Genomic DNA, 12,764 nt, shown 5'->3' on the forward strand with positions numbered 1-12,764 from the left:
TGCTCACTGCCTGGTCCTAGGACTTGCTCAGTTTGTTCTTTTATACAACCACTTGCACAGGGTAGCGATGCCCACAGCAAGATGCCTCCCATCCCCAACTTATCATTAATCAAGTTATAGCCTATAGACTTACCTACAGGTAATCTGATGGAGGGATTTTCTCAAGCAAGATCCCCTCTTCTCAGATGACTATGTCAAACTGTCTGCTGTGTCAAGTAAGTCGTGCTTATACTGTTTATCTAGGGACTGACCCTCCCCAGTCAGTCAGTCAGTCAGTCAGTCAGTCAGTCAGTCTAATTGGTCAATGCACCTGTGGATATGGCTATAGAACTTTGAAGGATACTTTCTAGACCTAGAATTTTGTTTGAAATTTATGAGAAAGGCATTACCAGTTGAAGGGAAAGAAAGATCTTAATAGGTTTCAAAACAATGACTCTTATTGCTAAACAGACAATTTTGGAAGAAAAAAAAAATGTTTGACCAGTCAAGACACAAACATATTACACCACTGGTCTAAATATACACGAATATGAAGGGGGAATTGTTATTGTGTGGGTCTAAGATATTACTGGTTTTCCAAAAGTACAAAGTCCAGAACATTTCTTTCTAACTATTTAGCCCAGATAAATCTGAGGCAAATATATCCCACAAATTTTATTATTATAATTGATCAGTAGCCACATGCTATCTGACATGCTTTCCTTTCCACCCAATCCTTTCTGTTTCTTTCTAGAAGGATCCACTCTGGTTGTCCTTACTTTGCCTGTCATAGTATTAGACGGGGCAACAGTTGTGCTACTACAATCTTACAATCTGTAGAAGCTAATGGTTAACTTACTCATTCTTAAAATCTACTCTCAGTGAATATCCTACTGAGTCCCCAGATGAATACAGATGTGCAGTTAACTCTGATGCAAAAGAAGATACTTATACCTGTCTTTCTCCGATCCTGGCACAGTACCCGTATTGGTAGATCCAGGAACAGAAGCAATAGGGGTACCAACAGTTCGAAGATTCTGGATTACAGATGACAAAAACTGCTGACTAGCACTTTCATACAAATCAAAACAAATCTGATAGGCCATCAGCAGGTTGTCTTCCTTCACCAGCTTCTCTAAAATATCACTCACGGCCTGGGGATCATCTAAGAAAATTAAGCACTGAAATAGAGATAAAAAACAAGCACATAGTAACTGAAAACTTCATATGCAAGGTACTTAGAGCATAACAAATAGTCCCCAATAAAAACTCTATCTAGCCTAGCATTTCATTTAGAACCCAATACTAGCAAATGTTTTCTAAAAGTCATATTCACAGTCCTAATACTATGCCTGGTAGCTAGCAGTATTCAATATTAGCTGCTGAATCAATTTTCACTTCTTTTTATTGAGACAGGATCTCAATGGAACCTGCTAGGTATAGAGACCAGGCTAGCCTCAAACTCAAACAGATATCTTTCTGGCTCAGATTCCTGAGTGTTAAGACTAAAGGTGGGCAGCAGCACACTCAGCAATCACCACTTCCTTTAACCACATCCATAATTTATTTATTTGGTTTTTCAAGACAGGGCTTCTCTTTGTAGCTCTGGTTGTCTTGGAACTCTGTAGACCAGGCTGGCCTGAACTGTGAGATCCACTTGCACTTGCATATATACACACATACATATATATTTTATACCCATTACAACAAATATGAAAAATGCTGGGCGGTGGCGGCGCACGCCTTTAATCCCAGCACTTGGGAGGCAGAGGCAGGTGGATTTCTGAGCTTGAGGCCAGCCTGGTCTACAGAGTGAGTTCCAGGACAGCCAGGGCTACACAGAGAAACCCTGTCTCGAAAAACCAAAAAAAAAAAAATGAGAGAGTGAGAGAGAGAGAGAGAGAGAAGAGAGAGGGAGAAAAAAAGAAAAATGCTATGTTCTTAAGCAATATACAAAGGCATATATAATATATTAATTGCATGAAAGTATCTCCAGTCAGTGAAAGCTACAGACACTGAGAAGAGTGTAGGAGATCAAAATGTGCAATAAACTGGGAAAACATCTACCATTATCTTAGGGAAAGGATTACAGAAGGGGGAAAAATCAGGCTTTCTTTCATACATCTTCTATGCTATTTGAATATTTTAATTGGTACCAAAATTAAGAGATAAAACATACCCAATGTTTAGTTGTGTTTTAAGTAATGAGCCTACAGATTATATCAGACTGAAATAAGAACATACAAAATAATTTTTAAGTGTTGTGAGATTCCATTATCAGTAAAAGGAGGATGCTCCATGTATCTTATCCTCACAGGATGTGGAAAGATCAGCTGAGCCATCACAGAACTCAGCATAAGGAAATGTAATGCACATGATGTGACAAGTAAGGAGATCAGAGTAAGTACCTGACAAACATTGATGAAATCAGGTTTTTCCAAGTTCATGTAGATTTTAACCAGGACTCTCAATACTTTATTCCGAAACTGCTTATTCTGCATTAAAGACATGCAGAGTTTGAGGCTGTAAGCTAGCATTCCTGGGACATCATTCTGAAAGACACAATTTAAAGACATATCATTATGTAGTTATTAAAGCATTATGTTTAGTTAGAATCACATTGTTTTAATTCTCCTTCGTCTTCTTAAGGTTTTTCAAGACAGGGTTTCTCTGTGTAGTTCAGGCTGCCCTGGACCCGAGATCTGCCTACCTCTGCTTCCCAAGTATTGGGATTAAAGGCATGTGCCATTACCACCTGGCTATGATTTAAACTTAAAAATAAAACAAACAAAACAAAAAACTAAAAAAATGTAAACTCATTTAGAGGTTAGCTTTGTGACGCAAGGCAACACGCAGGAGAGCATCCTGCCACTGAGACTCCTCTCCAGGCTTCAGCTTTCTCAAAGCGTCTCTTATGTAGTCAATCTTCCTGCCTTCACATTCCAAGTGTGTGGATTAAAGACATGTATAATTACACAGTTCTCTATCTTTATGGGAAAAGATTGGAAAGAAAAACCAGGCACAGTGGTACTCATCCATAATCCCACATCTTGGCTGGAAGAAGTCAGGAATTCAAATTTGAGACCAGACTGGCCTGCACGTGATCCTGTTTCAAAAAAACAACAAAACCAAAAATAAAACAAACCAAAACACAAAACAAAAAAAGGAGTGAAAATAATTTAATACTACTTAGTGGTCAGTCAGGACATCACTAAGTGAACATAGCTCCTGTAACAGTCATCCTGTTATAAAAACCTGACTGTCAAATGCTGCACTTTGCAATCACCTCTTCCTACCTGCTGCTACAGCCCCTTTGACTTGCTGCCCACATTCAGTCAAAGGTCAGAAAGCATAATATGGCAGAGCTAGCTCCGGCTCTGAGTGATTCGAGCCTTTGTTTGATACTCGTTTTGTTAAATGGACACACACAGTGTCCAATACTTTCTAAATGCTTATGTTTATCCCCATAGGTTAGTGGGGCTATCATCAGCCTTGGCCAGAGAAACTTCTTACAGACCTGTCACCGGCCAAGGTTCTGAGAATAAATGACTGTTGTGTGTTCAGCTCTACACTGGACATTTACACCAACCATTTAAGGAGCACCGAGGCATGGAGAGCATGTGGAATATTAGAGCTGAAGGGTTGGGAGAATGGGGAGACTGCAAAATGCTGTCTCCTGGACATGATGCGACTACTGTATTCATGAATCCATAGCAGCTTTGGTCACCTGCACAAGATCTGCACAGGCTCAAACCAGTCACCATTCCAACATGGATGAGGGAAAGGCTCAACAGACTCTAGCTCTAGCTGAGGAGCTATTAGCAATTGATGGGTGCCAAGGAAGGGAAGTCATTTTTCTTTGGGGGTATGGCCATTGGTGAATTGCTATGCTTAGTGGGGGGACCCTAGACCCATGCATATTCAAAACGCACTAATTAAGACTCCGTAAGCTATAAAAGAAAGGACAGGCTGGAGGGGTGACTCAGTAGGTAAAGATTCTTATTACCAAGACAGACCAAAGTTCATCCTCAAGACTCACATGGAGGAAGGAAAGACCCAACTGCAACTGTCTTCTGACTCCTATGCATGCACTGTGGCACACGTGTGCTCCCCCTACACACAAATGATAAAGTGCAATGAAAGAGAAAAAGAGGTCTCGGGATGGGACATGCTGGGGACATCTAGGAGTTTGAAGAGGGAGGTGGGAGTGGAAATGATCTAAATATACTACATACGTGTGTGAGAGTGTCAGAGAATCAATGAAAAGCATTCTAAAAAATCTAAGCGACGGTGGCACGAGCCTTTAATCCCAGCAGTCAGGAGGCAGAGGCAGGTGGATCTCCCAAGGACAGGCTGGTCTACAGAGAGAGTTCCAGGACAGCCAGGGCCATGCAGAGAAATTCCAAAACCAAACAAAACAAACACATGACTTTGTTCTTGAACACTCTGTTCTGTTCCATTTCCCCATCAATCTCACCCCCTAAAATGACACTATCTACTTACAGATTCCAGTATAGTCTTCTCAAAGACATCTAGTCTCCTGGTCTCCAGAGCAATGCCAATTGCTTGCTTATATTTGTGATCATCGAGACATCGCTGGAACATTTTATTCACGATGCCTTCCAATCTCTGGTCAATTGGCTTTTTTTCTCCTTCAGGCAAATCTGCATTTTCCACACACTGTTTGGTATAATGATCAATGCATTTTGCTATGGAGAAAATAAAATAATTATTTTGTAAATTGTTCTAAACTACCTGAAAAGGACATTGTCTGCATTTATGATCCTGAACACTAGAAATAAGAACAAAGTAGTAAGTACACATTAAAATGCTAGAATTTTCCGTACTTCATAATGATTAGCGATGGAAGTCGTGTTGAGCATACATGCTTCTGCATGAATTTTCAGGCAGTCCAGGAGGATATAGGTTCCATATCATGCTGAGATTTTTTTTTTCCTAATTTGCTGCTATTGCTTGACAAGTATTTGCATTATTTGGAGTTGCTTTTTGAGCCTGTGGCTCCATTATTCCACAAACATCATTAACTAACAGTTCTTAATCTCAGGATACCTAGTTTCAGATGTGAAGTATATTACATTCTGTGTGGTAGCTGTTGTTACAGGCCTTCTAAAATATTTTGTGTAATATTTTTTAATACATTCCGTGTATGTATTTTTTTTAAAAAGTGACAGCAACTATTTGTAGTCAACTCTTTTGAACTAATCAAATAGATTAATATAATTTTGATCAAAATAATGTATTAATGTTTGGAATAATATCAGCTTTGTTGGCATTGATGTATAGTCCTTTGTTGTAACTGTCACAAAAATGACTTTATGGAAAATTCTAGCATTTTAATGTGTACTTTAATGTGATGTCATCATTGTACCAAACTGCTCACTGGACTGGAGATGGCTGTCACTGCAGAGATAAGCCGCACTCAGACAGAAGCTGGAGTAAAAACAGAGCCTGTTTTTTAGATGATGATTAGGAACTTCCAATTAAACTAAGATCTGGCAATGTGATATTAAAGTGAATAAAAAGGCTATATCCACTAGAGTAAAAAAGACATCTGCAAGATATGAACCTTGTCAGATGGAAGATAATTACCTATAATAGTCTCCACATATTCAGAATTATCATTGACATTGAAGAGGTCACCTGCTCCAAGAGCATAATTCAGAGACTCCTCAAAAGCCCCCAAGTGATAAAATACTTTTGATGCCACCAAGGCTGCAAATTGCCGACTCCGGAAACCTTCATCTTCATATAAAACTTCTCTGAAAAAATAAGAAAAGATAGGCTTCATTTAAGCTATGGTCTTCCTTAAAAACTCCCAATTTAAATACTCAAGCCACAAATCAGCAGCAGATTCCTAAATGAGATATGCAAATTTATCAAAATATAGTATTCTCTTACATTTTGTCTACAGACTCAGAAATTTCTGCCCAGAAGTCATTCACAACTGCATTCAATTTGTGTAGTGCAAATTCCTGTAAAATAAAACAAAACTGGATTTTAAAAAGACTTCACATCACATTTCCTGTAAGTGCGACCAATCAGCCAAGTGTGGTGGTGCACACTGTAACGACAGCACTGCTGAGGCGGAGGCAGACCAATCACTGAGCTCAGGGCCAGCCTGGTCTCAGAGAGTTCCAGGACAGCCAAAGCTATGTAGAACAATCCTGTCTCAAAAAACAAAGCAAGTCTCCACAAGTGTATGGACAAATTCTCAGTAATATTTATTTTAAAAGTCATGTCTGACAAATTCATAATTTAGGAACTAAAGTACTTTTTCTTAGATTTATCCATTTCTTTTTTGTTGTTTTCAAACACAAAATAGCAAGCTACGCATGTACTATTGTTTCTTAGCATGAACATTTCTTCTTTGACTCTGTAAGGCTCTAGGCTGCTAGTTTACATTACACCAGTACAGGTATCTAGAGCCACTTACAGAACATTCTAATTGTTTTTAACTTTAATAACAATTGTTTTATTACATTTATTTGGATGTGTGTATGTGTGTGTGTGTCCATGTGCCACAGTGTGCCTGTGGAGGTCAAGAGACAATCTGTGGGGGTCAGTTCTCTTCTGCCATATGGGTTGTGGGGACCAAACTCAGGTGGTCAAGCTAAGCAGCAAGCACCTTTTCCTACTGAGACCTTGCCTGCCCAGTATCTTATATTTTTGTCAATTGAAAATAAGAAGAAGCAATGTTCTGTGTTCACTGCTGAGAAGGAAACTGGAGGGTTACTTACTCCTGTGCTGTTTTATGATCTATTACCCTACATTAATTTCTAGTATCAAAATACTGTCCTCTCTAGCTAGATTTCAATGACTAGCTAATTTAGATGGCTAATTTAAATGATGGGAAATGTAAAGATATCACAAAACAAAAGTTGTTTCACAGAATTCACAGTAAGCCAAGTGACTTTCTTCAATTCATACCTTAAGCTGTGGTTCTTCTTCATCCAGAAGAGAAATTATTCCAGCTGTAAGACAAAAGACATACCACAAATAAGAAACATACACATGCAGATAGACACTAATACTTGGTCAAACCTAACAATGGGGCTGGTGAGATGGCTCGGCTGGTAAAGTGCAGGAGGCACGGGCACGAGGACCAGAGATGGATCGTAGCACCCATGTAAGAAGGGCACGACCCTATGCTTCCAAGGGAGAGGCAGAAACAAGCAGGTGCCCTAGCTCAAAAAAGAGATAGTGACAGAAGATGTTTGCTCTCAACCCGTCCTAAGTTTAACCCTTAGAACCCACTTAAAGGCTAGGCATAATCTCAGCATAGATACACAGGCACATACCCAGAGCTCACTGGCCAGCTAGTCTAGCCCACTGGTAAGCTCTGGGCTCAGTGAGACCCTGTCTCAAAAAGCAAAGTACAGAGTGATAGAGAAAGACATCTGATACTAGTAACCTTTGTCTTCTACATTCACTGGTACATATGTGTACATGCACACACATGCATGTACTGCATATACATACAACACAGAAGAAAAGGAAAAAAGTATTTTTAGTGATAACTTCATTAGGAAAACAATTATTTCTCTTTAAAACTGTAGTTGTTAGTGGGGTTAGGGAAATGGCCAAGCAGGTACTTAGCAAGCACGAAGACCTGAGTTCAAATCTCCACATGGCCACTGTACCAGTTATTCCAGCTCTGGTGTAGTTGTAGTTGGGGCAGAGAGAGGAGGATCATGGCGGGGGTGGGGGTGGGGTTGCTGGCCTGAAGCCTAAATCTAGGTTCAGTGAAAGATCCTGTCTCAGAGGAACAAGGGAGAGACAGAAGCAGAGAAACAGAAAGAGACAGCACAAGGGAGAGGGATACCCAGTGTACTCCTCTAGCCTCTGTATGTGTGCAGGAGCACACATTCCTGCTCATAAACCACATACACATTCAGTATTCTCTCTTACACCTCCCCCCCCCCCAACACAACGACTTTTACTGTGGGGAACAGGTGTATGCCATAGCATACATGGAGGTCAGAGGACCACTGATGGACGTTGGTTTGCCCTTTAACCACATGGGTCTTGGGTGTCAGACACAAATAATTACGCTTGGGGCAAGTGCCTCTACCCACTGAGCCATCTCACTGGCCCATAAATAAAACTATTTCTAAAATAACTGTAAAATTATGTATTTTGGAGCTTTTAGACTTATTTGTATTAATATTTAAAATCTCACCAACCTCCTAGCCTAGCCAACTAAAAAAGTACGTTTTAAAAGTATGGTTTTAGGTCTAACAGCATTACTTACTACAGTGTACATTTTTGGTCCTCTCCCAGAACTTCTTTATCAGAAAATATGGGGTTGAACCCCAGGAATAAAGTTTCCCTGTGATTCTTGTGCCCACTACAGTCCAGTAACTACTCAGTTATGTACGACCAAGCTGGGACAATTTTATACAACTTTAGAATAAAATTTACTCACAAAATAAACCAACAATTGCTAACTATGGTGGTCCATGCTGTAATCTTAGCATTGTGGAGGCAAAGGCAAGAGAATGTCAAATTTGAGGCTAACCTTGACTCTAAAATTAAAGTAATATAACTTAGAAAAACAGAAACATTTCAATTATTTCAGTGTGCCCATGTTAAAGTACCCTCTGCCTATCACAAATAACAGATTGTAAGTATTTATTTTTATATTTATCTATTTATTGTGTGAACACATATCATGGTACATATAACTTTTATAACTTGTGTGACTCAGTTCTCTCCTGCCAATTGGGTTCCAGAAACTGAATTCAGATATCAAGCTTGGAGGCAGGAGCCCTTACCCACTCAGCCATGGTGCTAGCCACAAACAACAATGTCACTAAAGGACAAGCAGTCTCAGCAAGCACAGTGCTGCCCCTCACCTTAGCCTCAGAGGGTCAGCAGGAAAGAGAATAAAAGAAAGCTGTCTTCTCCCGAAAACACAGAGATTACTAGGAAAATAATAATAGAAAATTCTGTCCTTGTGCCATAAACAAAACCAAAGTTTCTCAAATATGTTTTTTCCGTCTTGGTTATAAAATCATTCTGGACCACTAAAACTGGTTAATTAAAAAGTGTCCCTATCATTTTAGTTCAAAGGTATAACTGCTTGCTTCCACCTGCTAAATACAGTTTTGGCAAACAGCTCCAGCAGTTTTGGGGAAGCCACAAAGGAAAAAGTTTAGCAGTAAAATGAAGGCACCTCACTGTTCTAAAAGTAGAAACCCTGGTCTGGTGGGTTGTCACGACACATCCAGAACAAAGAGGAGGAAAGATAAACTTAAAATGAAATAATTTTAGCCACTAAATGCCTTAATTGACTACTGAAACACTTAGTCAGAACAGTGACATGCGGGATGAACTTAGTCCTGAAGACACTGGTTACCTATCACAGGCAGGGTTGCATTGGAATGGCTTTTTTTTTGCCAGAAGATATGGATCTCTGGACTGTCCTGTGTGGTTTCAACTGTGACTTGTTTCTTACATGGTTTCAATGAGCACAGCTAAATCAAACATGCTATCTATTGCTTACACTAATGTTTCCTACTTAAAGTCAAAATAGAATCCAACTTTGGATAGGTGAAGACCTAAGTGCCTTAAAACAAAACAAACAAAACAAACCCCTGTATTTTCTTTTACATGAGAATGTTCTGTCAGCATGTATATATGTGTATATACATACATATACTGTGCGTGCTTTGTGCTTACAGAAGTCAGAAGTGGGCATCTGATCCCCAGGAACTAGAAGTTCTAGATAATTGTGATCTACCATGTGAGTGCTGGGAATCGAACCTGGGTCCTCTGCAAGACTTAACCACTTAGCCATCTCTGCCACCCCTGATAGGGTTTTTAAAAAACTTGTATGAAGCTGGAGAGATGCTCGGTGGCTGAGAGCACTGGTTGCTCTTACAGAGGACCAGGGCTCAGATCCCAGCACCCCATGATAGCTCAGAACCACCTATAACTGCAGTTCTGGGGGATCTAAGCCCTCTTTTGACCTCTACAGGTACCAGGCACACAGGTGGTACACATACATACACAAAGGTAAAACACTCACTCACATAAAATAAATAAATCTGAATAAAATAAAAGCTTATGTCATAACAGAAACTTAGTAGATACTGTCTTAAATTGTTGACTCAATTAATAACAACATTTTCATATTACTTATTAATATAGAGGTATATCCTGGAAATATTACTAAAAAGTTGAAAATGGTCAACTCAGGAGGTCAGAAGAGGATAGAGGGTAGAAACCCATTTTTTAAAGCTTGTCTGCGTTACTTCCTCTATTCACTCGTGTTAAATCCAATCCACTCAAATTCATGCTTCCTTCTAGTAAATAAGTACTAATGTCTTTGTCCCTGTTCCCTTCCAGTCAAATCTCTTGGAGGAAAAAAAAAAAAAAAAAAAAACCCAAAATGGTATACACTGACCTCTTATCCACCACTGCCTTTAGCGAACACGTGTGTCCAGTGAGTAAATGAATGAATACTAGACCCGTGACTCTGGCCTTTGTAATGCCAGGTCCTAAGCTAGCTAACTTGAGCTGACAGGAAACAAAGTGTCAAAAAGGTTGGAACAGAAGCTAATTGTGCTCCATAAACATAAACAATAGCCATAAATGTATACTATGTGATCATCCCAGTGTTTCAGGGCAGGACCTCAAAATCCGTAGTTCTGACACTGCAAAGAAGGTAGAATTTCCATGTATTCCCACTAGCCCTCTTTCAGTCTGCTCTAAACTCAGGGGACTGAGGTTCAGTCAAGCCGTACTTTCTAACATCTGCAGTGTACTTAGAATTATGGAAATGGGTTTCCTGCCCAAAATTCTAATCTGGAATAAGCAGTTCCGGGTAACAGCTTAAGACAAGTTAACATGGCCATTACAGAACTGTGATAGAGAGGTGGCTGCCAGTGGAGAGTCTGAGTGTTTCTCATAGAGGGCTAAAATTGAGATGAACACTGAAGATCTACAACAACTCGTGAAAGAGAAGGCTAGAGTGGGAACAGAATGTACAAGAAATCTTAAGTAGGACAGAGACTGAACCAAAAGTCTAGTGTCCTTCGATGTAATGGGAATGAGAAACGCTACACAAAGTTCCCAAAGCAAATTCGGAACTAGAGGAATGAGCTTAGAAAAAGTATTGGTGGAAAAAAAAATGTCTTGAGGCTAACTTAACAGCCCAGGCAAGAGACAAAGGAGGCCTGGACCACATTCCAAATGAGGGGCTATTTCTGGGTCCACTCTAACAATACTCTATTAAGCACCCACACAACTATCATCAGTGATGCTAACACTTTGAAGACTAGTGGAATTGGCGGGACCTAAGCCTATACTTACAAGTGGTAAAAAATCTAGTATTTACCTCCAAAGCTAATTGGGCAAAAAAAGGAAAAAAAGAAAAAAGAAAAAAAGAAAAAAAAAAAAAGAAGAAAGAAAAGAAAGTGCTTCCTGTGATGGGAACTAAAATTCATTGTAATCATTTGTATCTATCAGGACAAAAGCCTAACTTCAAGTACAAACATTTCATGTGTTTGAAAATAACCTTCATAGGGTGTAGTGGTTCACATTTTAAATCCCAGTACTTGGGAAGCAGAGGCAGGAGATCTCTGTGAATTTGAGGTCACCCTGGTCTATATAGTGAGTTTGAGGACAGCCAGAGCTGCACAGTGAGACCCTGTCTGAAAAGGACAAACAACAAAAGAGAAGAGGGAGGAGAGGACTGTCCGATTCCCTAGCCTCTCTGTCCATTTCCTTAACCAGTCCTCATAAAGACGATCTTAAGTTCCCCACCATACAGAGTACGGTCTACTGAGAACCTGTTCGTTCACAACCAAATACTTGTAGAGCAAGTACAGAATAAGGCCAACCAAGCAGCCAACGCTGAAAAAGCATCAAGGCTGAGAACAGCTATATGCAAATCAAGTCTGTAATGGTGGGCTTGAAAATCTCCATTTAGGAGTTCATCTCCACACCTTCCCATGTCAATAGCCATTACAAGTATCTACCCATAAAACTATACAAGGGTGCGATGCCGGCTTTGCAGTCCTGAGGATCTAAACACACACAGTAAGTTGGCTCTCCAGTCAATGCTGCCTTCACTGAACGAGGTTCTTAAGTGAATACGGTAGCCCCAGAAACCCAGCCACCTCAAACCTAATTTCGGACTTCCAGAAGAAGGTATCTCAAACCCGAGCCAGAAGCACTTAGTGTAGCAGTTAGGCTGCCAGGCCAGGAGCTGCTATAAGATGCTTACGATGACATCGGAGACCATCCCAAACCGAAACACCTGCGGGGAAGGTTTGGGGGGTCACTCGACCAAGAAGCGGACACAGAATAAAGGTCCAGTGACCGCCTAGGAGCCGGGTCCGGTCCTGGCACGGGGGTGTGGCTGGAGAGGGACGTCCAGGACCTAGTCTTACTACCTGGTCCTATTCTTACGAACCCAAGGGGCCTGCAGGGATCTGGTCAGTTTCCCAGCCCTTGATCCCCGAGGTGGGCCTCGGGCAGAGGGGCCTCGCAGGCCGGCGCTCGACCCGGAGGTGCCCAGTCACCCGCCCTGACTCAGCTAAACGCCGGCGCGGCGGCGGCTCCTCACTGGGGCGCCTGCTCCCGGCCGCACTCACCGGCTGAAGTGATCATGGCTGCGCCCTGCACTCGCCGATCCGCTCGTCCACAGTCCTGGCCAAGCCCTGGATCTGTCAGCTCAGGGCCCGCTTGCTCTACCGCACCTCCAGGTTCCCGGGTGCGCTGCTCAGTCAGTCCCCACAGGCCGCCGGCTCGCTTCT

General features: G+C 41.1%; 1 protein-coding gene across 1 annotated transcript in view; it reads right to left on the reverse strand.

Annotated features, from left to right (window-relative positions):
* Positions 1-12,764, reverse strand: part of Psmd1 (proteasome 26S subunit, non-ATPase 1) — a 72,330-nt gene extending 59,566 nt beyond the window's left edge. Inside the window, exons 1-7 of the mRNA XM_034521448.2 lie at positions 12,603-12,764; positions 6,928-6,971; positions 5,899-5,972; positions 5,590-5,759; positions 4,483-4,688; positions 2,388-2,531; positions 934-1,160 (exon numbers count right to left, since the gene is read on the reverse strand). Of these exons, the coding sequence (XP_034377339.1) occupies positions 934-1,160; positions 2,388-2,531; positions 4,483-4,688; positions 5,590-5,759; positions 5,899-5,972; positions 6,928-6,971; positions 12,603-12,618 (881 nt within the window). The 5' untranslated portion in view covers positions 12,619-12,764. The remainder of the gene's footprint in view (positions 1-933; positions 1,161-2,387; positions 2,532-4,482; positions 4,689-5,589; positions 5,760-5,898; positions 5,973-6,927; positions 6,972-12,602) is intronic.

The sequence above is a fragment of the Arvicanthis niloticus genome, chromosome 17 (assembly GCF_011762505.2).
Source record: "Arvicanthis niloticus isolate mArvNil1 chromosome 17, mArvNil1.pat.X, whole genome shotgun sequence".
Taxonomy (NCBI): domain Eukaryota; kingdom Metazoa; phylum Chordata; class Mammalia; order Rodentia; family Muridae; genus Arvicanthis; species Arvicanthis niloticus.